Source organism: Nicrophorus vespilloides, unplaced genomic scaffold (genome assembly GCF_001412225.1).
Source record: "Nicrophorus vespilloides isolate i.1.1-1 unplaced genomic scaffold, Nicve_v1.0, whole genome shotgun sequence".
NCBI classification, from domain to species: Eukaryota; Metazoa; Arthropoda; class Insecta; order Coleoptera; family Silphidae; genus Nicrophorus; species Nicrophorus vespilloides.
In genome coordinates, this window is record NW_017096705.1 from 44,312 (window position 1) to 72,249 (window position 27,938).

At 34.3% G+C, this 27,938-nt stretch overlaps 1 protein-coding gene across 8 annotated transcripts in view; it reads right to left on the reverse strand.

Annotated features, from left to right (window-relative positions):
- The window catches only part of LOC108557942 (optomotor-blind protein), a 59,001-nt gene continuing 31,063 nt past the window's right edge, over positions 1 to 27,938 (reverse strand). For 2 of the 8 annotated variants that reach the window (XM_017914692.1, XM_017914689.1), the window contains exons 4-7: positions 3,749 to 3,895; positions 3,296 to 3,372; positions 1,411 to 1,601; positions 2 to 1,340 (exon numbers count right to left, since the gene is read on the reverse strand). In XM_017914692.1, the coding sequence (XP_017770181.1) occupies positions 625 to 1,340; positions 1,411 to 1,601; positions 3,296 to 3,372; positions 3,749 to 3,895 (1,131 nt within the window). In that variant the 3' untranslated portion in view covers positions 2 to 624. Of the gene's footprint in view, positions 1,341 to 1,410; positions 1,602 to 3,295; positions 3,373 to 3,748; positions 3,896 to 27,938 lie in introns of all 8 variants that reach the window. The other 6 variants (XM_017914691.1, XM_017914688.1, XM_017914686.1 and 3 more) reach the window with 5 other exon arrangements.

The window sequence follows — 27,938 nt, forward strand, 5'->3', positions numbered from 1 at the left end:
TAATATATATATATAATATAATGTATGTAAATCCCTGCGTTTTGGGAGTTTCGCTGTGTGAACCGCTTCCATTTATTTATGTTAGTTAGTTTGCAATGTTTCGTTTGGTAAATGGAAGCGGTGCAGACTGGTCTGAATTATATAACTAAACGAAAATCAAGTCGTGTGAGCACCAAGAAAACAATTAATTTTATGTATAAATTAAAGAGGTTCCATCAAATTAACAGTTTGTTTTTGTTGGGAGGAAATTATAGTTAATTGAAATGCGAGCGGTTTCGAAACGAACATAATTCCGGGTACAAATATTATGATACAATTCACTTTTTGTACTTGTATTATTTATAATATATATATATATAAATTTTTCTCCTTCTTCGTCAGCAATAAGCTATCATAGGAAAAGCACTTTATGGTTTAAGTTTCTTCTTTAGAATATAATTGATTCAAATCCTTTGGAAACAATATCGAATGTGTGTGTGTTTTTTTTTTATATATATATATAATTTGTCTCTTTGTTTATTTATATTGAAAGTGTCTCCCGCTTAGCACCATTTCCTGATGTTGTTGTTGTTGTTATTGATGTTTGTCTTAAGCTCGAGAGTACGGTTTGGGGGTGGTCGAGTGCTATTTGTCCGCGTCTTCCGTCTGCTTAACGTCGAGGCCGTTGACCATCTTTTCTATGCTCTTGAGGTCGCTGGGACTGGAGGCGGTTTCGGGTTTGGGGGAGGCGGTGCTCGGCCTGATGGGTGGTGAAACCGAAGCGCTGCGCACCTTCCCCGACGGTGAATTGCTGAGGCTCCTCGTTTGCGAACCTGGGGTGACCGTCTCGAAGGCGCTGCCCAACGGCGAAGAGCTCACCGTGTTGTTGGGCAGGGTGTACGGGGTGAACCTGTGGCCGCCCTTCAGGTGGTTGTGGAGCGGCGAGGTGGGCGACAGATGGTGACCGTGCGGGTTCGGATGGGCCAGATTCGAGTAGTGCGAGAAGAGGGCCGGATGTTGAGCAGCGAGTGCTAGCTGTGCGTTGAAGAGGAGGCTCGGGTTCATACCGGGCGCGTGTGATCCGGTGAAGAGGGACAGAGGAGGCCCGAACGGCGGTCCTCCGGCTCCCGGGTACATCCCAGGTGGATACAGGTATGGCAACAGATGCGGAGGTGGATGGATCGGCGGACCCACGGATATATTCGGCGATGGGTACTCGCCTGCTGGATTCGATGGTCCGGGTCCTTCCTTCGTCGGCGTCGAAGCTCTGGGTCTGAAGGCCGTGCTACCAGGTGATTCCGAGCAGCTGGATTCGGATCCGGAGTCGTCGTGCAATCGACGCCTCAAATCGTCATCGTGTCCTGTTAATAACAAATAAACAACAACAAGAAGTTAGCCAATTGTCAAACTCAAGTGGTGGTGGTTTATTACCTGAGAGGTTCATGGAAGTGATGGGCGTGGGTGGATGCAGACTCGGCCTCGGGCTGTCCGCCGTTCCGACCACGTCCAACTCGCTGTCGTCCGTCTTTGACACCGTGCTGCTGTCTGCAGACATTCGCGCCGGCAACGGATGCGACGTCTTCTCTTCCGGATGCCGGGACGCTAACAAAGCTTGCCTGTAACAATAGGAGAAAGCAAACTATTAGTCTCTTCGCCCAACAAAACTGTTTCAATCATACAAACAACTTTATACCATTTCACGCTCAATCTACAAGACTTTAAAACCAAAGCCTAATCTAAGATTCATTCTTGAAACACTAAAAAAAATGTATACCAATACATTTTCGAAGCATATTTGTACTGAACAACGAACGGTTATTGCATTTATGTTAGCCGAGGGGGAAACGGCTTGTTTTGTATCAATTACGCAAACTTGTGTGACAATAAATTGATCCCGATGAAACAGAATTTGGGTTTGTGAAAAGGGATTAGAAAGGGGTTGAGAATCGTAGCTAACAGATGAGTAACCGGAGCGACGGACATGCCGCCACCTTCATCCACCCCAGGAATTGCTCATTGTTCTAAGGTCGAAGGGGGTTGATGATGGATTTACCGCGCGACACGACGATCCAGGGTTGATGGAGGTGGTTAGAGCAAACGCACAAAAAGGGGTTGGCATCTTCACAACCAGACGCACATCCTAACTGGATTTAATTGACCGGTTTTTCGGATTACGACCCCACGATGATTTTACACCCCCAGATAAAACCGTTCAGCGTGCATTTTAAGGAAGAAAGTATATATCCTCATCCACCACCACCAAATCCTCCCTCAACTGTGTACATTATTACATGGTCCTGTAAGTGGATGAATTTGCATTTTGTCCCGCGTTGATTAAAGGGTGTGTTACTTTTTTTTATCTACAGTCAGGGGAGGGTTGCTTTTCGGCGCTTCTTCCTTTTCGTCCTACTTCCCAGTTACATTTTTTTTTTTGCTGCTGTCGTCGTGACTCGCGGTCGCAGGGGGTGTTAAAAGGTCTAAATGAAAATTACAGGCGGCCACCGCCGCAATTTTCCGAAACGGGAGGGAGAGAGAGGACTTTCAGAGGGCGGCGATGATGGTGCAACAGAGTATCGAATTAAGGCCCTGGCATTTTATTTTAAGGTCACAAAACTAAAGGGTATTTAGATTAGGGGGTCCACGCACTGCCGCCACTAGCTCTCACTCAATTTGCATTTACAGTAAGTGATATGCATACATTACGGATCCTCTGTCAGGCTTAAAGAGGAACGATCCAGTGGAATCCTCTTTCCTCAAATCATTTATTTATATAACAACCTAAACTAGTGCTATATTCTACCTAACTGTTGAAGCTTAATCCAACCACATTCATTCATTTACAATAAATATTCTAAATCAAATTAGAAGATAATTAAATGCATTCCATTATTAAGAGATAACTCTCATACGTATTATGTTACAAATGGATGTAAATCTATTCCAAAAATAATAACATGATTAATTTCTTAATCCATTTTTATGAAAGATTGAGTAACATTTTTTTGTATATATTTCATTTACATTCAAGAATAGAAGAACAGTATAAAATTTTAAAATGATAATAAAACACAAAAGTTATATAAGATAATGAAATATGTTGCATTCATCAATCTTCAAAGATAACATTGAAAGTATTATGTTACAAATTAATGTAATGATTGATATCTAAATATAGAAACGTGAAGAAAAGTTTAATTTGAAGAAAAAAAATTTCTAAATTTTATTATTGATTATTCATCAAAACTAGATTTTCAAATTGGATGCATGTATTATGGTATAAAATTTAGAAAATTTGGGAAACTCTTAAGATACTTACTTTTTTTCCCGTTTACCAGCGCCCGTGTCCCTGAAGCCCTTCGCGAAAGGATTATTGTCGATTTTCAGCTGCGTGATCTGCAAAATTGAGAGAAACAACATACATCAGTCAGGGCCAATAATTACGCTAACAATTTCCATGGAAAACGCGATGACATTACGTAACATGTGCCGTTCGCCCATCTATCCATCCATCCACACTACACGTTCGTCTCCATCGTTTCATTTCATTCGTTTTCATTGCCGTTACGCGCGCGCGCTTTCTAACTAACCACGATCGTTTCAGGGAAACCATCAAAAAAAAATTCTATTCGAGCTTCGAAATAACATTTCACATTTGGAAATTAGACGTGTCTTTTTTTTTTTAGTATTTAATTGCTCAGAATTTCCGGATTCTTCTTGGAAACCCAATGATGATAATAATTATTGTTTTTCTTTTTGGAAGAACACTCACCTTTTCGTTTTGGTAGGCCGTCACGGCGATGAATTCCGTCTCTTTGAAGACGTACGTCCTGAACGTGGAGTACGGCAGCTTCAGGATGTCGTTCGCCCTCACCAGGTGAAACCTCGGCTGGTATTTGTGCATGGAGTTCAGTATCGTCTGCAACAAAAAGAGAAGAACAACGTTACTTTTAAATTGAAAAAAAAAACCTGTCTGAATCATCATCACAAGAACACAAAAACAAAGAACAACAAAACGAGAAAATAATAATTAAAGACGGGCGCGCGGAATTCTCTCGGCCTATAAAATCTGAAGCATAATTGTACTGTAATTCCTTAATTTAGCGTGAAATAAAACCAATTAAATTCGGAACAGGGGGAAACTTCTCGGTATTGTCTTTAGCTTGCGCGCCATAAAAATATATCTTTATTGATTAGTTATGGCATTCCGCGTTTTATGGATCTACAGAGAAGAAATTACCGGTCGTCCCCTCATACCGACCCGACTTCTCTCATTTTTATTTACATCTCTTTCTCTCTCTCAGCATCATCTTTTTTTTTATTCTTCGCCCCGCTTCGTATTTAATTTTCTCGGTCCTCATCTTTCGAAGAAGAGGTATGTAAAGATAAACACTTAAGCAGTGTCGCTTCTCCTTCTTTATTCTTCTCCTTCATCTTTCCACGCGCTTACTTAATGCCCGTTCGGCTACCGGTTTTCTCCTCTTTTCTTATATAACAAAAAAAAAAACGAACTTTTTTTTTAATTTTATTTCCACATTAAATTGGGGTGGAACCGACCGATTCGGAGACACATAAAAAACACATTAACCCCGAGAGAAGAACGACGATGCGTGAGACGATAATTGGGATTAATTAAAGTTTATTATTCACTCAATATTCTTTCCTTAATTAATCCAAATCGATGACAAACAATAACAACAACAACAAGAGACAATGGAAAATTGTTATTTTTTTCAATAGCAGAAATTCATTTAATCCACGATTTCTTCTTCAAGGTTTGTATAACAGGATACAACACATTTATTGCATACAAACAAATAAAACCATAATTGTATGCTAAATCAAGTTAAAATTATTGCATTTTTAGAGATTTAAACACAACGCATGATTCAAGACACAATTTAAGATTTGTGTAAAGTTATGAAACTTACTTTGTAATTATACAAGTTCCAGTCTTCAAGATATTCAAAGTTTTCATCCTTATATAAAAACCATACCTTCCCCATATTTACCCAACGCACTTGAGCATAATTAAATTTTTAATTATTATAACAATTATTGCCCTACCAAATTCATTAATTTCCTGTACATTTTATAGATAATTATAATAATATCCGATTATATGTTCAAAAGGTGGGACAATGTATCTCCCCTAAAAGATTTAAAGTAAAAATGAAATGTGGAAAGTCCATTTATAAATAAAATTTGCAATCAAATGTGTCAAGTCCATCAAGTCCTGTTTATATAACAGGATACAACACATTTATTGCATACAAACAAATAAAACCATAATTGTATGTTAAAATTATTGCATTTTTAGAGATTTAAACACAACGCATGTTTCAAGACACAATTTAAGATTTGTGTAAAGTTATGAAACTTAATTTGTAATTCTGCAAGTTCTAGTCTTCAAGATATTCAATTAAATCATAACTTTTGTTATTGAAAATTATAAATAAATTTTATTAAAATATTATTGGAACGGTTTTTGCTATAAAAGTAAGTTTTTGAAATGATAAAATCCAAATCAGGAAATAAAATATTATTAGATTTTTTTCAAATCTTGTACATGAGGAAGTAAGTTATAAGGTTAGTAGTTGAGTAGATTTGATGGAATGATGGAAGGTAGTAATTGAATCGAATCCGGACTCTCCTAATTAAAGACGTCACGTCGTATTAGTTAAGTGATCTTCAATTAGTCGGACATCATCTGCCAGACGTCTGGATCTCCAGAAAGCGAAATCGGATGCTTTCGCCTCCGAAGATCGATACCTGTTGGTTAGCGGTTTGTACGAGTGTATGTGCGATTTGAATAAAATAGCAGAAGGCGCCTTCTTTCTCACACTCGCGTTTCCGGAAGTCGGGCTTCGCTGCGAGCAGGAGGGAAAGGGAAAAAAAAAAAGGCAGTATGCAGAGAGAACGGAGCGAGAGAAGAGAAAAGAGGAGAGAACCCGTTTCTTTCGTTCGTTCGTGGTTTTCTTCCCATCGAAAGCGATCGATGATTTGTGTCCGAGCCGAGTCCTCAGGCTTGGTGGTCTCGGTGTTTGGACGCACACGATGTGACTAGCAGGTGTTCCGTGTGCATTTGGCGGAGCCCTGGATGAGTTCCAGATGATGATAATAATAATGCATGGTAATAATAACGCGAATACTGCTTTGCGGAATGGACGGATCACGGTTGAAGAATGAGAAGAGGAAGAGTTCTCGAAAAGGGAGAGGGTGCTGCTGGGCTAACCTAACCGCACCGGAAACTCAGACATTGATCTCGCTCTTCCTTACTTCCTGCACATGGTTGTAGAGGGCGACCCTCTTACTCCTCTTCCTCCTCCTCGTCCTCCTGGCATCATCCGTGGAGCGCGAACTTAGTTACTTCGCTTCAAGTTTATCACTTTAGAACGGCTCGTTTGCTCCAGAACCGATAAATTAAATTACAGCATACTCGGAAGAATTTCCCTCCTTCTCCTCCTCCAACTCGCCCTTCGTATCTTACCAAAGCTTCATAGAGAGAACGACTGTTTTGTAAGGGCGTGCGACCCCTGCGCGATCATTAAATATTGAAGGAAACAATTCCATTCCGCGTCTATCTCCTCCATACCTTCAACCACTCCAGATGATGATCATCCTCAAGTCATCTTCGAGAAAGGCAAAGCCGCTTAATATTATTTAACATTTCAACACCAGTTGAGTAGTACATTATCACTTAGTGACGATGTGTGTGAGAGTGTGTGCGCGCGAGAGATGAGCTTAAAAGGACCAGTCGTCCGGACGAGTCGAGCACCTGGTGAGGTGGTTCTCATCCGTTCGGCCGCTGCTCTGGACCGCTGTCCTCGTTATCTTCCACAGTAGCTTCCCAGATACGTTACTACCTTAATGTAAAACTGGTGTCTTTGGTTGGAACGCGACGCCGACAGATAGCCACCCATGCGACGTAGATATCAACACGCACTCAAGAATTTTATCAATTAAAAACGAGTACTCATCAAAGAGGACGATGAAAAGAAGAAGGATACATACGCTGCAATAACAACAACAACGACGACGACAACGTTCTTCTCTTTTTCTTCTCCACTCTTTCAAACGCATATCTTTCCACCCTTTCACTTGATGCAAGATTAATATTAATCCCATTGTTCTAAAACTAGCACACTTCAACAGAAAAAAAAACTACTTCACTGTGGGGCAAAGTTTTCATCCTTATATAAAAACCATACCTTCCCCATATTTACCCAACGCACTTGAGCATAATTTAATTTTTAATTATTACAACAATTATTGCCCTATCAAATTCATTAATTTCCTGTACATTTTATAGATAATTATAATAATATCCCATTAGATATGTTCAAAAGACAATGTATGTCCCCTAAAAGACTTAAAATGAAATGTGGAAAGTCCTTGTAACCATTTATAAATGAAATTTGCAATGAAATGTGTCAAGTCCATAAAAATTGGGTATCAATTATAGTAATCGTGACAAAGCGAATAACATTATTAGTATAACAAATATTAATTGGATTTGAGAATGAATGAGCGAGAAATGCGCAAAGGATTAGGATGTGAGTTAATGAAGTTAGAGGAGATTAGTAATGAAGTGGAGTTTTTACAAAAAATTAAAAAAAAACTAAATGAGAATAAATGTAAAAGGAGAGGAATGATAATTTAACGCAAATGCGGTTATTAAAAAGGAGTCGGTTCCGTTGGTTGGGCCGTGGATGTGAAGCGGTGGGGTTCTGTTGGGGGGGTTGGTGAGGGGCGCCGCGGCACCTTTTGAGCCTCGCGATTATTTATAACCCGGCCGTTAAGCGGTGTGAGGTATATAAAATATTGAAATAATTCCCTTATCCGAAGGTAATTATAAAGTCGACGCTTTCGCTCTGAGGAAAGAGAGACTTTGCGCACGTTGTCTAACATTTTGCACGCAGGCAGCGAAGTCGAAGTCGTCGCGCAAATGTTCTCTCCGATCCTCTTCAAGATCACGGATCACGGGACAAACAAGAAGTGTAGACTTTAAATAAGAGAGAAAAAGAGAGAGATAAAGAGAGTGAGATGAAATGGTCCGGTCTGACGAGCGGTAATCAATTATGCAAATGAAATATTAATTTTAATAAGACATCATCGGATGTCGCGGCATGTCTCAGAGCCTCCGCTAATTAGAGGATTAAATCGTCGTGCTTTTATCCGCCAAATCCACGGTTTTAAGTCGTCGTCGCATGCCGCCACCGCCGCCGCCGCCTCTACGTGTATTCATTCTCCTCGTATCCTGGGGGTTTGTCACCAAACACAATCGAGGCAATAAATTAGCGAGGAAAGAGATTAAACGTCGCGAATCACATAAATTAACCGACCTTTTTCCACCTTCCATACCATCATTTCACCTCTCCCCGCACCAATCCTATTCCGATAAACGATTGTCCTTGCACATATTTTTCTTTTCTTATTCCAGTTTTCCAATGCCTTTTACAAAACTCCCATACAAACTTATTTTCATCCCATTTTTAGGTTTATTGCCGCATTCACAAGCACAATATTCATATATTCCATACCTTGTTAAAAACACAAACAATATTTTATACAATTCGAATATATCAAAACGTTATTATTTTTACTTCATACAAAATGACATTAATTGAAACTAATTAAAGAACAAATTAAGAAAGTCTATTATTTCAAGTAAATAATTGTATAAAAATCGTTACATTAAATTTCAATTATTAAAGTGAATTTAATATAGATAATCCTAAAATCTCAAACTCTCATTAAATGCTACAAAAGCAATAATTTCTATGTACATTTATTTAAGACTTTCTTAATCCAATTTATTTTAACTTTCTTAAGAAGATTAATTTGTGATTTATTAGTATTGATAATCTTTTATTTCGGATAATCAATACTATTTCTATAAGAATTTGTGGTTTCTCTATATAATTTTCAACCACTTTAAAACACAATTTTGTCACTCTTGGAAGTTGTTCGCTCGGGTCCTAAAATCTTAATCTCTCATTAAATGCTACAAAAGCAATAATTTCTATGTACATTTATTTAAGATTTTCTTAATCCAATTTATTTTAGCTTTTTTAAGAAGATTAATTTTTGATTTAGTCGTATTGATAATCTTTTATTTCGGATAATCAATACTATTTCTATAAGAATTTGAAGTTTTTCTATATCATTTTCAACCACTTTAAAACACAATTTTGTCACTCTTGGAAGTTGTTCGCTCGGGTCCTAAAATCTTAATCTCTCATTAAATGCTACAAAAGAAATAATTTCTCTGTACATTTATTTAAGACTTGCTTAATCCAATTTATTTTAGCTTTCTCAAGAAGATTAATTTTTGATTTACTAGTATTGATAATCTTTTATTTCGGATAATCAATATTATTTCTATAAGAATTTGTGGTTTCTCTATATCATTTTCAACCACTTTAAAACACAATTTTGTCACTCTTGGAAGTTGTTCGCTCGGGTCCTAAAATCTCAATCTCTCATTAAATGCTACAAAAGCAATAATTTCTATGTACATTTATTTAAGGCTTTCTTAATCCAATTTATTTTAGCTTTCTTAAGAAGATTAATTTTTGATTTAGTCGTATTGATAATCTTTTATTTCGGATAATCAATACTATTTCTATAAGAATTTGTGGTTTCTCTATATCATTTTCAACCACTTTAAAACACAATTTTGTCACTCTTGGAAGTTGTTCGCTCGGGTCCTAAAATCTCAATCTCTCATTAAATGCTACAAAAGCAATAATTTCTACGTACATTTATTTAAGACTTTCTTAATCCAATTTATTTGAGCTTTCTTAAGAAGATTAATTTTTAATTTAGTCGTACTGATAATCTTTTATTTCGGATAATCAATACTATTTCTATAAGAATTTGTGGTTTCTCTATATCATTTTCAACCACAAAAACTCGCATTTTAAAACACAATTTTGTCATTCTTGGAAGTTGTTCGCTCGGGTCCTAAAATCTCAATCTCTCATTAAATGCTACAAAAGCAATAATTTCTATGTACATTTATTTAAGACTTTCTTTATCCAATTTTATTTTAGCTTTCTTAAGAAGATTAATTTTTGATTTATTAGTATTGATAATCTTTTATTTCGGATAATCAATATTATTTCTATAAGAATTTGTGGTTTCTCTATATCATTTTCAACCAATTTAAAACACACTTTTGTCACTCTTGGAAGTTGTTCGCTCGGGTCCTAAAATCTCAATCTCTCATTAAATGCTACAAAAGCAATAATTTCTCTGTACATTTATTTAAGACTTTCTTAATCCAATTTTATTTTAGCTTTCTTAAGAAGATTAATTTTTGATTTACTAGTATTGATAATCTTTTATTTCGGATAATCAATACTATTATTTTTATAAGAATTTGTGGTTTCTCTATATCATTTTCAACCACTTTAAAACACAATTTTGTCACTCTTGGAAGTTGTTCGCTCGGGTCCTAAAATCTTAATCTCTCATTAAGCAATAATTTCTATGTACATTTATTTAAGACTTTCTTAATCCAATTTATTTTAGCTTTCTTAAGAAGATTAATTTTTCAATACTTATTAATTAATTAATCAATACTATTTCTATAAGAATTTGTGGTTTCTCTATATCATTTTCAACCACAAAAAACTTTAAAACACAATTTTGTCACTCTTGTTGAAGTTGTTCGCTCGGGGTTGCGTAACGCCGTGACCGAGTTACGGGGTTTCGATTTGCCTTAATTGAATTAGCCGACTTACAGTTGTAATCCCCAGTCACGGAAGCGACGTTTTGGACGAAAAATAAAAAATAAAGAAAGAGGATGAATAAAAAAAAATATAAATATACTACTAACAGGTATTCGAAGAAAAAAAGACAAGATTTTTTCCAATTAAATAATTTGTCCTCCTCCTCTTCGTATTCACGAAGAATCGGAGGAGCTATAAATTAAATTCCTTTTTGCTCTCCGTTTCGGTACCGGTCTTCTTCTGCTGCAGCGGCGGCAATAAAACAATGTGAATATAATAATAATAAAAAAAAAATCAAGGTGGAAGAAACGAAAAAAAAAATGTGTACTGGGGGGACGAGAAATGAGATGAGCGTAATTAAATCAGCGGTCGAAGGGGGGCCGACTCGAAGGGGGGTCCACATGAATCCCGTCTCCCTCTGCATCTCTGCATCGCGAACGGATTGGGATGGTTCTCTGATATGGTTAGTGTATACGGATGATGGTACACTGTATCCAGAGGGTCGCGCGGCGGTGGTGAAGAGTCGCGGAGGCGTGGCGCGGTGGCGCCAACCTCGTCGCGGACCATAGAGTTCGAACGCGAAACGGACACACCGCAACTTCACCTTCTTCACAATCCAGTCCGTTCTTTTTTAATCTTATTTTCAATTTTTTTCACCTCCTCATCTCTACTTCTCCTTTCTTGTTTTAGTCATAATAACCCGATGAACCTCCTCGCCGAAGCGAAGAGCAAATAAACCGTCGGGTCTCTCGGTTTTATTTTAATGATCCGCGGGAGTCTATAGCTATGAAAACGGAGCAAATGCAGAAAAATATATAAAAAAAAATAGAGAGAGGAATTAAGAGAGAAAACGAATGGTTCACGGTTCGCGGCTTTTAATTTGTAAAACAAATAGCTCGCTTTAAACGGTTCCACGCGCGTTAAAGTAGGATTTATGAGTCCGAAATTTCTACAGCATTTTCCTTCATCCAAAAAAAACAAACAAACTTCCAGAATTCCACTTATCAATCATCTTATAATTAGTACTTTTTTGATTACCGTGATCATCATATAATCAATATCTTGATAATTAAATTAATTAATTGAAGAATTGACTTCAATTTGCATTAAAATATTGAATTTATTTCTAACAATTCAATATGATATTTCGGTTTTTGTTATTGTATTTCATTCTTGCAAGTTGTAAAATTAAGATTAAATAAGTATTGATACGAAACTTCGAATATATCAAACGTTATTATTTTTACTTCATACAAAATGACATTAATTGAAACTAATTACAAAACAAATTAAGAAATTCTGTTATTTCAAGTAAATAATTGTATAAAAATCGTTACATTTTATTAATCCAATTGTTTTAATATCAATAAGAGATTTAAATTTCATTCTTGCAAGTTGTAAAATTAATGAAGAAGATTAAATAAGTATTGATACGAAAGTATAGTAATAAAACGTTAAGGATAATGTATTAATATATACACTATACTATTTTGTTTTTATAATGGTTTTGATGGATAAAGCTGTGATCGTAAATGGTATGAATTTATATCAGTTTATGGATGAAGTTTCCATATGATTTTGGATCATTTCTAGTTGGACGATGGTAATTGATTGGCAAACGCGAATTGTCCGGAAAGTGCGAGACGAGCAAAAGAGAAATGTTGGTTGGCGTTTTCGGTGGGAGAGACGTGGCGGCGGCGGAAAGGAGTGAGAGTGGAGGAAATAATTGCCGCGATCCGCGCAAAAACAGGTCGCCAGGACAATTATCCATCTGTCTTTGCGGCAGTCGTCGTGGTCGTAGAAGAAGGTTGGAGGAGGAGGTGATTGGAAGGATCGAGCGTGAGTGCGAGCGAGACAAGGATTCGCGAGATGGAAGGAGAGCGAGCGCAAAGAGAAGGCCAGTAATAAGCATTAAAAATGTTAATAACGGCGAACGGAACATGTGTATACATAGTTAGAGTGTTATCACTTACACGTTAATAACGGCGATAAAGTCGAAAAGCGTCCGTCAATGCCAATTAGAGGCGACGCGGATGGGTTTCCACCGTTCCTCCAAGTTTTTCACCCTTTTTCCTGGAGTCGAGTCGAGGAAACGTGCTCAACGGGTGGGCAAAAACGCGATGGTCGTGCCCCCTCAGGGAAACGGGGGGCGACCATTAAAAATATTAATTGGTTTAATCGATATCGCCTCGCGATTCGAATCGATTACCGCTGGCTAATAACTTCATTTGCACCGAGAATCCTCAATATCAATCTTAATCCTACGCACAGGAAGCGCCGCCACATCCTCCGACCAGTCTCAAACATCTCACTAACTCTCAATTAAATCCATTACCATTTCACGATATGATCTATATCCGACGTACGCGTCTTCATAACATGTTCGTACATGCTTTTAACACACATTTAATTGATCAAATTTGCAACTGTCAAACTGTTTCGTTATTTATGCAACACCTACTTTATACACACATCTTCAACAACTTGAATATAGTTCATAACTTTCAGATAGTTTTGTTAATGAAAGAAATCAACTTTTCCAACTTTTACTAAACATCAACTTCAATAATTTAAACAACACCTACTTTGTTAATGTCATAACCAATACTTTCTATAGTTTAAATAAATCAAAAAAAAAATCCAGATTCTTTCTAAATTTTTAACAAATTGAAGATATTTTGAAACACTCGAAAAGTTTTAATAATTCCATAGTTTTAATAAATAATAGAATTATTTGAATACATTTTTTAAATTTAATAGAAAAAAAATTGTTTATATAACTTTTGAAAAAAACTTTAGACAACTATAGACATTTAGTACATTGTTAAAAATTTGAAATTTGAGTTTTTGAATGTTTTCTAATAGTTAATAAATAATTAATAAAATTTGCAAACATAATTTGTAATGCAACAAAAAAAAATCTGTTAAGTATGGATTTTGATAAATTTCAAGTATAAATCATCTTGAGCGCTTTAGGTCTCAATAAATCATGTTTTCACTTATTCCTCTTCATCATCATCAACATCATCATACACGTTTTACTATATATATATATATGTTTTTATCTTCATCGCCGAATAAATTAGAGATTGATCTTAAGACCAATAAATCAAGAAATACACTTCGAGTTAATTGGGAATTCCCAATAGGTTTCAGGCAAAAATCGAATCAATTTCTCAACGCAATTTGCAAAAGATTGAACATCCCGATTAATATATAAAGTAAAAAGTATTTGAAAGCGAATTTGTATGATGTAATTTAGTAAATATTTGGTTAAACGTTATTATATAACAAACGATATACAGTAGACACGTGAAACGCGAATTAGAATTTTTCGAATGCGACATGCAACGATCGTTAATCGTTCGTAAATTGCAAATTTATTTTTTCTGTTTGGAAAATGTGAAGTGAGGAATTCTGTTGGCAACGGGAAAGAGGACAGAAATGATTACGTAACGTGACGATATTTACGATTTCGCTGCGTCCCATCCAGAAATTTATGCCCGGATCGGTGTTAATCTGAGCTGATGAAATTATGTTAATGGTTCGTGCCGACAAACGCGGCTCCTCCGTATCTCAGAAAACAAATTTGTAATTAAAAAAAAAATATATATGTATAAATGTGTATAAAGAAAAGTTGTTTCATAATTCACGTTTTCTAATTAAAACATTATCTGCTCAATGTAGTAGACGCGCTTGCTTTAATAATAACATCGATTGTGCGATTCGGGCTTCGAGTTTGTAACAAGAAAATTGTTGTTGTTGTTGTTGTTTCTGCTGCTGCTGTTGTTGTTATTTATTTACAATAAATTATCTTTGGTTCGCGTCGCGCCGTCGGCTCGTAATTTGCCTGAGAGGACAGACCATAAAAATAATTATGAGATAATGAGCTGAAAAGTTACTTCGGGGTCAAACCGACAAAGACATTTTGAAATTTTATTATCGCACTTAAAACAAGAAGGAACGGCCTAAGAGGATAACGCCGTTCGTAATAATAATAATAACGCTCCGACAAAACAGAGAGAAGAAGAAAAAAAAAAAGAATCGAGAAGAAGCTGAGAAGAGGACAAACAGCAGTCAGGAAAGTCGGAGAAGAGACTCTCTTTTTCTCAGGGAAGGAAAATATTCCGTTCGTTTTATATCTGAGTCTCTCGTTGCTGCTGCTGCTGCTCATACCGATAAAGTCGTGAATTTCGCGATTATGAGCTTAAGAAGTAATTGATGGAGGCCGTAAGTTTTCCTCCACTCTCGAAACATGAGATAATCAAAAGAAAATTATTCTTCCCGCTGTATTTCACGAAATTCCGCCACGCCCTTCCATCCGACTTTATTTTATCTTCAATTTCTCATTTTTTTTTTGCTCTTATTGCGTCTGCATTTTATTTGGCAATAATTGAAGAAGCTCACATTTTATTAATTTTTTGGGACTTAAATGATCACAGCTTCAGAACTGTGGAAAAAAAAAACACCTGTCTGTTCACTTCAGGAAATTCAATAAAATCCGAAAAATGTTACCAAAACACCTGCACGAAAACGTGTGTTCGCTTCTAATTTATACTTAATTTTTTTTTGAGTAGAGTTTACTAATTGGAATTCTAATTTTCAACAAATTTAATCAAGTTATTTCAGGAAAGCAACTTTGTTTTCTTTAATATTTAAAGTTTCTCAAACATGAATAAGTTAAATTTATATTTATAATCTACTTTATAACAAACTTTCAGTAAATTCAGTAATAATTTCATTGTAACATTTAAAATTTCTGTCTTCATAGTAGATAAAAATATATAAAAATTCCAGTTTTTAAGTAAAATTTGATATATTTTCTTCACAATTTTGAATCATCTTTAATAATTTGAAAATTGTACAAAATTTCATTTGATTTTTATACAAGCAAAAGCGAACACTTTATTTATGTCTTCAGAAACAAAAATATTGGTAACTATAAGAAAATGGAATAAAGACAAGTAAAATCCAATACATTTTCTACAATTTTATTCTTAATTTTGCATCATCTTTAATATGTTGAAAATTGTTCGAAATTTCAATTGATTTTTATAGAAACAAATGCAAATATTTTATTTACGTCTTCATAAAAACAAATATTGGTTGCACCAAGAAAATGGAATAAAGAGAAGTAAAATCTAGTACATTTTATACAATTTGATTCTAAATTTTGAAACATCTTTAATTAGTTGAAAATTGTTCAAAATTTCAATTGATTTTTATAGAAGCAAATGCAAATGCATTATTTATGACTTCATAAACAAAAATATTGATAACTATAAGAAAATGGAACAAAGAGAAGTAAAATCCAATACATTTTCCACAATTTGATTCTAAATTTTGAATCATCTTTAATTAGTTGAAAATTGTTCAAAATTTCAATTGATTTTTATAGAAGCAAATGCAAACACTTTATTTATGTCTTAAAAAACAAAAATATTGGCAACTTCAAGAAAATGGAATACAGAGAAGTAAAATCCAATACATTTTCTTAAAATTTGTTCTACATTTTGAATCATCTTCAAAAAGTTTAAAATTGTTCACAATTTAAATATTGCAAATTTAATAAATTTTGAATATTTTCTAATTACTTGAAATGATTTATACTCATTAATTTAAGAATTAATTGATTTTGAAAGTTTTAAATAACCTTTTTTGTTTCCAAGTTTCCAATTTTGAGACTCCTAGAAACAAAGCGTTTTTTAAGAATCTGAACGCATTGTGAATTATAAAAAATCGTTTTTTTTTGTTGTTGAAATGTATAACGTAACTTTACTCTCCCTTTCTTCCATGAATTTATTATATCTATTCCTATTCGTCACTACTCTCCATTTCGTCTTTCCTTTACGTTTTGTCTTTTACGATTTTTCAGTTCTCTGGCGGAGATCTGTCGCGCAGATAGATGTCGGAATTATTATTGTCCATTTAATTTTGGACACGGTTTGCTCGTAAAAAGTTCCCGCGGCGAAGAGATGTGTGTGTGTATACGCGCGGGGTGATGACACGTAACAAGGTAGGGTCGTAAATAATTTAAGGAAAGTCGAGTTTTACTACGACGGTTCCCCGTCGAGGAAAAGAGAAAAAAAGGACGAAAAGGGTCCGTATTTACCCCCAAAAAGGGATGCTTATCCCGTCGCGTCGTCTATACAAGGGATGCACAAGAAGAAACACAAGAAATCTTGCATCTTTTATAGTCGAACGAAGATTTTTATATTTTGATGGATGCGTGCGTTGATGCAAAAAAAAAGGGACATTAATATTATATTTATATTTCAAACATGGAAAACATTTAATTAAGTCCCATAGGTGGGCTGATCGACGTCCGTTTCGGCCCACTGAGTCCGAGAGCTTCCAGCAAAACAACATGTTTGTTTATTTGCTTCACGTATTCCCATCTCGAGATTCCCATTTTGGTCGTATAAATAAATAAATGTATATGTATGGAAACTTCTCTTGCGCTTTGCATATAACATTAATTATATTAAATAGGATCGTAGCAGTATTTTATTAACGTGATTACATCAAATCGCTATTTTCTGTCTGTTACAATCCACTCCACATGCCTCCTCACTCAATCCCACTTGTCAACGTTTAAATTTTCTTCATTGAAAAACTAATAATAATTCAATTTGATAGTTTACATTTTACTTAAGTAATCAATGCAATTTTATTTACTTAACTTTACTAAAACAATAAGAAAATGTACGCAATTCTTATAAGAAAGAAATATATTTTCTTCATTGAAAAAGTAAAAAGGAAACGAATAATAATTCAAGTTGCAAATTTACTTTACTTAAGTAATCAATGCAATTTTCTTTACTTATCTTTACTAATATATACCAAAGATTTTTTTTTATAAAAACTATATTTTCTTCATTGATAAATAATAATTCAATTTGAAAGTTTACATTTTACTTAAGTAATCAATGCAATTTTCTTTACTTAACTTTACTAAAACAATCAAAAAATGTACGCAATTCTTATAGGAAAGAAAGAAATATATTTTCTTCATTGAAAAATTAAAAAGGAAACGAATAATAATTCAAGTTGCAAATTTACTTTACTTAAGTAATCAATGCAATTTTCTTTACTTAACTTTACTAAAATATAACAAAGTTTTTTTTATAAGAACTATATTTTCTTCATTGATAAACTAATAATAATTCAATTTGAAAGTTTACTTTACTTAAGTAATCAATGTAATTTTATTTACTTAACTTTAGTAAAACAATCAAAAAATGTACGCAATTCTTATAAGGAAGAAAGAAATATATTTTTTTCATTGAAAAACTAAAAAAGAGACGAATTCAAGTTGCAAATTTACTTTACTTAAGTAATCAATTTTCTTTACTTAACATCACTAAAATATAACAAAGATGTTTTTATAAAAACTATATTTTCTTCATTGATAAACTAATAATAATTCAATTTGAAAGTTTACTTTACTTAAGTAATCAATGTAATTTAATTTACTTAATTTTACTAAAACAATAACAAAATGTACGCAATTCTTATAAGAAAGAAAGAAATATATTTTCTTCATTGAAAAACTAAAAAAGAAACGAATTCAAGTTGCAAATTTACTTTACTTAAGTAATCAATTCTCTTTACTTAACATCACTAAAATATAACAAAGATGTTTTTATAAAAACTATATTTTCTTCATTGATAAACGAATAATAATTCAATTTGAAAGTTTACTTTACTAAAGTAATCATAAAATGTACGCAATTTTTATAAGAATGAAAGAAATATATTTTCTTCATTGATAAACTAATAATAATTCAATTTGAAAGTTTACTTTATTTAAGTAATCACTACAATTTTATTCACTTAAATTTACTAAAGTAATCTTAAAATGTATGCAATTCTTAAAAGAATGAAAGAAATATATGTTCTTCATTGAAAAACTAAAAAAGAAACGAATAATAATTCAAGTTGCAAATTTACTTTACTTAAGTAATCAATGCAATTTTCTTTACTTAACTTTACTAAAATATAACAAAGATTTTTTTTATAAAAACTATATTTTCTTCATTGATAAATAATAATTTGAAAGTTTACATTTTACTTAAGTAATCAATGCAATTTTCTTTACTTAACTTTACTAAAACAATAAAAAAATGTACGCAATTCTTATAAGAAAGAAAGAAATATATTTTCTTCCTAAAAGAAACGAATTCAAGTTGCAAATTTACTTTACTTAAGTAATCAATATATTTTTATTTACTTAACTTTACTAGAAAAATCATAAAATATATGGAATTATTATAACAAAGAAAGAATAAAAAATGTATTTTGTTCATTGACAAACTAATAATAACTCCATTTGTAAATTTACTTTACTTAAGTAATCAATAAAATTTTATTGACTTAACTTTAATAGCACAAACATAAAATGTTTGGAATTTTTATAACAAAGAAAATAATTATAGAAACTATATTTTCAGTGATAAACAAATAATAAATAATAAAAATTTACTTTTATAAGTAATCAATTTAATTTTCTTTACTTAACTTTACCAATAAATTTCTTAAAAATCAATAAATAGCAAGCATAATAAATTTCTTGCAATAGATTCAATTTAAATCGTAGAATTATTGTGAATTTGTATAAAAAAAAGTCATTGTTTTTGAGTAAATTAATATTGGTAAAAAGTCATTAAGTGGATGAGGGCTGTTTTCGATTGTGATTTGAATTGAAACGTAAAGTGAATTGATTTGAGGACGTAATGGGAAATGGATGATGATGTATGTGTTTTGTGGCGCATTAGAGGAGTGTTTTTCGGGTTCGAGGGGGTTGTTTTTTGGAAGTAAAACGTAATGTGGTCAACATCAACAACTATAACAAAAAAAGAACAAGAGAGAAAGAGAAGAGAATAAAGAATGAAGCGAGTGTATGTGGTGGTGATCAGTCTGTCCGTTTTTATTGGGGATTGTGTTCGGAGCGGTGGTGGTGTTGGTGGGGCCTCTCTCGTTTGTAAATGCAGTTGGCACGAGTGATAAGTACCACCATCAATCATCAAGCCCAAGAACTACGCCCCGAGCTGTCTGCTAAACAAACATATAATTATGGATATGAACCTCTGTTTATACCCCTGACCACTATTATTACCACCACCACTCGCAGATCTCGAAGGCCCGATATATAATGAAGTCGAGCGAACTGGCGACTCGAAGAGCCTTCCTCCAAACCTCATCCTCCTCCAACGTCCACCTCTTTCTTTCCTCTTTCTTCTTCTACCACACAGAAGTCTCTGTCTCACACACAGACACTCTTCCTTACACTTTTTCCCATGCACACCTAATTATCTCGAAAAATTCCGAATCGAGCGAGCTGCTAGACAAGGACTTCCCATCGTCATCATCATCATCATCATTTCGCATCTCACCAATTGGCCCCAATCAGGAAATATTAATACAGGCCCGTCCCAGCTCCAGCTGCGGACCCCCCGCAGCCGGACCACAGCACAATCGAAACATCAAGAAAGAAAAATAAGGAAAAATCAAAGAAAATTACTCCTTTAAGCCTTCTTTTTTCTTTTACTCATCTCATGAACTGCTACTGCGAAGATGCAACCAATTATTTCTCGGAACCCCAACGAAAAAGTGGAAACGAAGATGGAAAAAGAGAAGTTAACAGAAACACAACAAATCAATTAATTGAAGGGGAGTCCCCCCCGCTCAGGCAGTGGCGAAAAAAAAAAGAGAGGAGGCCGCTTCTTGTGCAAATATGGCGGCAAGCCTAAAAGCGCCCCGAGAGCAAATATGTACACTTGAATTAAGCCTCACACGTATATATTCGTGCCCCAGACGAACCGAAAGAAAGAAACAGAAGAAAAAAAATGTGTGTATGTATGTGTATATGTATAAAGGTTTTTGGAGAAGAGCAGAAGGGAATCTCTTCTTCAATTGTTTGATCAGTTCGGAGCAAATACGAGAACGTGGAAACGGTTTTCCGCCGAACTGCCAACCGTAAACATATTTGGACAAGGTGAGAAACACGTGTCCTCCGACCTGGTCTGATCCAATTATACACGGGACACGGATTTGGCGGATTCCTCCCCCAAGATTTTGCACATAAATCGCTGCAATCGAACACGGCTTTGGCGGACGTCCAAAATGCGTAACTTTTTTTCGTCCTCCTCGTCCACCACCCACCGCACAAAAACATGTGTCCAAAATCCTTGTTCGATTTAAATAAAAAAATATAAATGGATTTACACTTCATTTCTATAAACGTAATCTATAAAAAAAATACTTTACTTATGAAAAATTTAAACGTAATTACAAAATAATTCAAGTTTATATCCAAATTATCAATTACAAAAAAGAGCCCTAAAACTAAAAAGTTTGCATCTTTTGAATTATAAATTTAAAAAAATAATAATCTATACCATTAAATATTCTTCATTTTATGTAATATTTAACGAAAAATTATTGTAAATATCTATTGACCATTTACATTCATAAAACAAATATACAGTATGATGAATTCAAATCTAAATTCAAAATGCATACTTGCTCTATCGTATTACCTACACTGATTTTCGCTGCTAATGTCTCGCTAATGTATGTCATCAAAAGCAATTTTGAATCCCACTAATGGTATCTAATGTATCTCACTTAAAATTGAAATCATTTTCCTTAACATTTACTTAAGAAACACCATTTTCCATAAACATTTTCCATTTTTTTTTCAAAATCACTTCATTTACTTTTAGATTTAAATTTTTAACGTTTTTATAATAATTTGAATTTTATTTCCATCTTTTTTTAATGTAATTGATAATATAATTACATAAAATTTATTATTATATAAATTATTATTAAGTTATAATTTGGTTTAAATTGTATAGATTTTGCAAGGAATAAAAGATTGTTAAGCCAATTATGAATCCCAAAAGAAAGAAAAAAAAAAACTAAATCATGCTGAGAGCAAGAGCGTCTTTGAATCAGGGTTTTAGAAAAAAAATAAGAAATCCGCAAGGGCTGAACCGCTGCTGGTCAAATCGCATTAGCCATTGTTGTTCCCTTATGGTTGCTTAATTATTATCAAAATAGTCTTAAATCCTCGTAGATAGAAGCGGTAATTCTTCCCCGAAGAATGGCACTCTTTGTTTGGGCACTGTTTGCAAAAGCCACTCCGCAAATACCTTCTGTCCCCAGTTTCCTCTCTTTTCTACACCATTCACCGCACTTTGTTATTATTACTTTACTCTCACTCTATATATTTTTTTTTCTCGTCCCTCTAAATATGCTAATTTCGCTTTTCCAGGCGTTAAAGAGGGCGAAAGACAAAAGGGAAAATTCGCGTGAAATTCTGCGCGCCCCCTCCCGAACATATTTCAATTATTTTATTTTTTTTATTTCAGACCCTCAACTCTTTCAGCTTTCTCTCTCGTCTTTTTTTTGTTTCCATCTCTTTCACTGTGTGTGTATGTGTCGTATACATTCTTGTTCCACTTTAATTTTTGGTTCATCGAGTCGGAAAGTCAAAGGGACCCGACCGCGTGTAAACGACAACCCTCTCACGCCGACGCGCGGTTTTCGGGTCTCCTGAAAAGAAGACATTCTATACAAACGAATTCCTTGACTAAGGACACACAAGCACACACACACACAGAAAAAAAAGAAGAAGCAGTAGTAGTTGAAGGAAGAGTTATCTGATTCGAGGTTTTTATCGGTTAAAAGAAGAAAAAACTGTGTATAGTGCAAGAGATAAATAGGGCGAAGGGTTCTCTCAGCTGTTTCCCCACTTTTTGTTCAGTGCTTTTCACTTAGAGTTTGTGTGTTTTGTCAAAAAAACTTTATCTCTTTTCTACTTTCCTTCTTCTGGATTTGATCAGATGATGATGATGGTCAAAGGGCGTAATCGGAGGAGTGGATACAAATATTGGCGGATGGTAAATTTGCGCAGGGCGCGCTTTTCTCACGAGGCCCATTAAGAGTAGGACATCTCTCTACTCCTACTCCTGCTGTTTCATCCTTTCTTTCCCTTTTTGTGCTTTATTGCTTCAACTACTCCTGGGAGAGATGACATCTTCTTAGGTTTGTAAGCCGGTTAAAACGCTCTCTCCGCAGATAATCTTAATCCTTAAGTAGTATGCATGGGTTCGGTAAAGGTGCCGGCCCTCATTGTCGGAATTCTGGGCACAATGCGGGCTACCCTCGAGGACGCTTATCTGCCTATTAAGAGAGGCTACCGGACTCGATTCCAAAACATCCATCCGGCATAATGGCGATATTTACACCTTAACCATCCTTTTGTCCCGGACAATACGCTGCCAGATACTTGAGATCTGAAGGGCACCTGTCTTCTTCCATCCATACACTCCTCTTGTTGTTGTTCTTCCTCCCTTTTTTTTTTTGGAACCACTTCTTTATTCCTTTATTTCTTTCGCCGTAAACCCGAAGAGCAAAAACCACCGCTCGTCATTAAATTTTATTGCAGCCACTGATTCCAACCAGATAAATGCACACCGAAAAAAACACCACCACCACCTTTCATTTTTCCACATTCTCTTCAAACCATTTTCACCTTGCTACTGCCCATAAATTATACTGACTTTCAGCACGTCCCTTTTTGCGGAACTCTCACAAAAAAAAAAAAGGGACCTCTCGAACGAGAGAAGATTGTAAATCCAATGATACCACTTGACGATACTTAAAGTCATTATTAGCGCATTAAAAACTCGCCAGCAATAAAACAACCCTTTTCAAAATTCGTCTATTAAACTCAACAATTTGCCTTATCTACTCAAATTGAAACTTCAGAACTACTAAAAAAATATATATATAGTATTAAAAATCAATCAACATAAATAAACTAAGACATTTATTTTGTCCAAAATTCACTTTAAATGAACTAATATTAGTTAACATAAATCTCTTTTTAATAATCAATAAACTTTAAAAAATTTAACCAATAATTATGAAAATGTGTCTTGTTGAATGTTTTAACAATGAAGTATTTTTTTGTGTATCCTAAGGTGAAAATCTTTAATGCGTCTATGTTGGGAGTTCTTCGGCTATAATTGGCCATTGATTCAAAGCGGATTGTGTAGGTCTGTAATCGTTTGCGAACCTTTCGCAAAGAGGTACTGTTAATCCAATTTTGTTCAATAAAACTAGGTGAAAATGCCGGAGGGGAGAAAAAAAGGAATAAATCGAAACTGCACTGAACAACTGTGTTTGTACGCGTACGTACGTACATTTGCCGTGCGTCGATGATGATGATGATGAAGTTAGAGAGCTCAACAAGCATACACATTTGGCGGATTATTGCGTAATGAGAGAACGGGGGGTAGACAAATGCAATAAAAAAAACAAATGAGAATGTTTTCGAATTGGGAACGGATGCAGAACAACAATAATAGAGAGAGAGAGAGAAAGAGAATCATCACTATTTTAGTCTGAATTAAACAAACCATACGTTTGGATACGACACATTCTTCCTTCCTGCATGTAGTAGGTATATGTACACATTTGCATATACATGGTGGTTCTTTTTTTTCTCTGTTTTTCTGTTGTGTGTGTGTGTGTGTATGTATTTTTTTTCCATCGAGTTTATATTTTCAGGAAAGGTAGTAAGCAGTGCGCGGAGCGAGGGGATGAATTTCGCTCCCCTAAGTGGGCACACGGCACGCCCTTAGGCGTGGCCAACATGTCTCTTCACTGAATAAAGACGTACACTCCAACATATATTACGCATTTAGTGCAATTCGTTTTACAGCTTGTTTATTCTTCTTCTTCTTCTCTTGCTCTTCTTAACCTCTCCTCCTCTCCACTTCTTCTTTGGCCGCTGCTTTTGCCATATACACATGTACGGGCTTATCCTTGTTTGCTTTTATTTTATTCCTCGTCGACCATTCCTCTTCGTTTCGCAGTGGAAGCCAAACGACCTCCTCACCGGGTAATACAAGCCAACGCAGCACCAACCAACGAAAAAAAAACAACATCAACAAGAAAAGAAACTGGAGTAGCGTCCATCCAATGGACGGCAATTACATTTAAAAACATGATTCTTCATCATCCCCGAAAAGCACTTAGATTCAATCAATCTAATTTATATTATTTCAGCAATTAGATTCGTACGCACTATTAATTATTCAGCTTTTTGCATATGTAAACGGATTCAATTTGGTTACCTCATTGTCTACTCACGAGAATGGGAAAAAATATATGTTTTATGCTAATAAAGTACGCAAAGAGTATTCAGATTACATCGACTTTATGATGGTTAATAATGGAGATTCTGTTCATTACGATTATAGTTGTAACTAAATATTCTGTGCTAATAACAGAGATTACTTCTCAACTAATTTTCGCTCAATTTGCTTCTTCCTTATAAATTGATCATTTACATATTTATTTAATTTTTTTTTTCTTAAGTTAAATTTCTAACACAGTTTCTCAGCATTAAAATAAATAATTCATATTTGAATACTTTATATTTGTTTAATAATATTAAATTTCTAATTATTAGTGTTGTTGCAAAAAAAACAATCGTTTTCTATCAAATTTTGTTATTCAATACCTAAATTAGTATTTTCCAGTTTAAATTGCTAAAAACTCAAGTTAAAAGTTGATTACTCAATTTCCTTAATTTCACAATGACTTTCCCACTATGAAAATGCATAAAATTCGTTTTTTAATAAACATTTTTCTGTTCATACATAATTCCAAATTGTAATCTAATGAATACTAGAAATCTTATTTCAGTTGATTTTATTGGAATGTTTAACAGTTACTGACATTTTTAATGAATTTTGATATCTATGAATGGTTTTCGGTGCTTAGAGATTTTCCAAAGTTGTGGTTTTAAAAATAAGTGATTTTCGATTATTCTACTGTTATAGAATACCAAAACGAAATGTTGGTATCAGTAAGTCGTGTTTTCGTGGTGGTCGAGTTTGGTGCGAGATTTCCAAGTTTGTGGTGTGCGAGTGAGTGTTTCTCCTTTTACGTTTTGTTGGTTTTTGTGGTGATGATATTGGAGGCGATGCCACCCAAAAACCGTCTCCCGTTCTTCTTTTTCGGTAGACCGACGGCCATAAAAATAAAAATATGTCCGCGGTAGCCGACGATAAGCGGGGGCCGGCCGGTAATTAAGATATCTGTACAACGAAAATCACTTAGTTTTAACGCGACAGACTGCTGCTAGATGCTTCTGTTATTACACCTCTCGTAGTCGCCGCCGCGCCGCACCTCACCCACCGCCCCTCTCATCCCTCAACTAATTGGGTCGTTTTCGGGGGGGAAATGGGATTATCCAATCTACACCCAACTCACTCCTATTACCTATACCAGTACATCCTCTCTCTCTCTCTTTTTCTCTTCGGCTCTTTATACCACGGGCGAGTATTTACTGCGATAGCTGCGGGGTTATCTGGAGGAGTCTTCCACCTTTCAATGCTCTAGGTGGTCTCTCTCCGGCTAATTAAGTGGGCTTATAACTCAGGATTCTTCACTAATTGTACATTTATGGACTGCGGGATTCAATAAAATCACTTCCAAGGATGCAATTACCGTTAAGGCGACGGCGGGAAAGCCTCGACGACGACGACGACACCCCTATTGGAAGCGAATCTCTCGCGCACACAATGGCATTCCCTGTTGCCTTTTGCGAAGAACCCGCTAGGAAATGGATAATAATTATCCGATTGTCTGCTGCTGCTGCTCAGGAATGTAAATCTGCACGGGCATCACTGAACCCCGCTCTTTGTGGTTATGAACGTCTCCACCAATAATTGGTACAAACGTTTCACCGAGACTATTTACATCTACTCCAATTTTGGCAAATCCACTCACTGAATCCTTATAAAGAATATTTCAATACTTTTCTCTATTTATCATTTATTTTATTTAAAAAAACGACTGTACTGACAAATTGATTTCCTTTGATTACTTTAGAATTTCAATAAAATGACAAGTTCATTAATCTCAGCTACAATGTTCACAATTAGTTGGTATACCTGATGATCATTTACATATTTATTTCATTTTTTTTTCTTAAGTTAAATTTCTAACACATTTTCTCAGCATTAAAATAAATAATTCATATTTGCATACTTTACATTTGTTTCATAATATTAAATTTCTAATTATTAGTGTTGTTGCAAAAAAAAAACAATCGTTTTCTATCAAATTTTGTTATTCAATACCTAAATTAGTATTTTCCAGTTTAAATTGCTTAAAATGTGCATTTATCTAGTAAAAACTCAAGTTAAAAGTTGATTACCCATTTTCCTTAATTTCATAATGACTTTCCCACTATGAAAATGCATAAAATTCGTTTGGTTTTTAGAAAATATTTTTCTGTTCATACGTAATTCCAAATTATAATCTAATGAATACTAAAAATCTTATTTCAGTTGATTTTATTGGAATGTTTAACAGTTACTGACATTTCAATAAATTGACAAGTTCATAAATAATCTCAGCTGCAATGTTTACAATTAGTTGGTATACCTGATGTCTATGTCAAATGTCATGATGTAGATAAAGCAAAACGATGAAGAAGATTTTTTTAAATGAAGATGAAGAAATACATCAAGTTAAGGTAAGATTGATTGATTGATTCATATAAATAATCTAAATAGAACAGATTGATTTATAACAAATAATGAATATCGCAATATTTCATAATCAATATAAACAAAAACTCGTAGATTATAATTGTCATTTTTGACAAACTGCTGATGAAAACATGGCAACAGTTGATGTAATCACGTGATTAATAATAAAAATTGAATATTTTGATAATGAAAAAGTAAGTTTGATTCCAAATGTAAAAAAAAATATTTATAACATTTGTTGTAATTTATATTTCGTGCTTAATTTCTATTGTTCGAAGATGTTCGAAAAATTTAAGAATTTTTTTGAATAAATTTGATGAACATTGACTTATATGGAAATTAATTTCGTTTTTATTAATTATTATTATTTCATTCGTTTCTACTGCGTATAAATGAGGGATGAAAAGGAAAGGTGGAAAAATTAAGGATAAATTCAATCCATTTACATTTTCCTATGATTCATTTTCGTAACTAAACATTAAGATACAACATTTTTGTTAATTTCCATATAATAAAATAAAATAGAAGTGAATTGAGTCAAGAAAAGAAAGAAAAGCTGTGTAAATGCATGGAGTTCAAAACAAGTCAAGGATGTTAAAGAATTGAATGAATTTGATTTTGATTGATACCAGGTCGGACG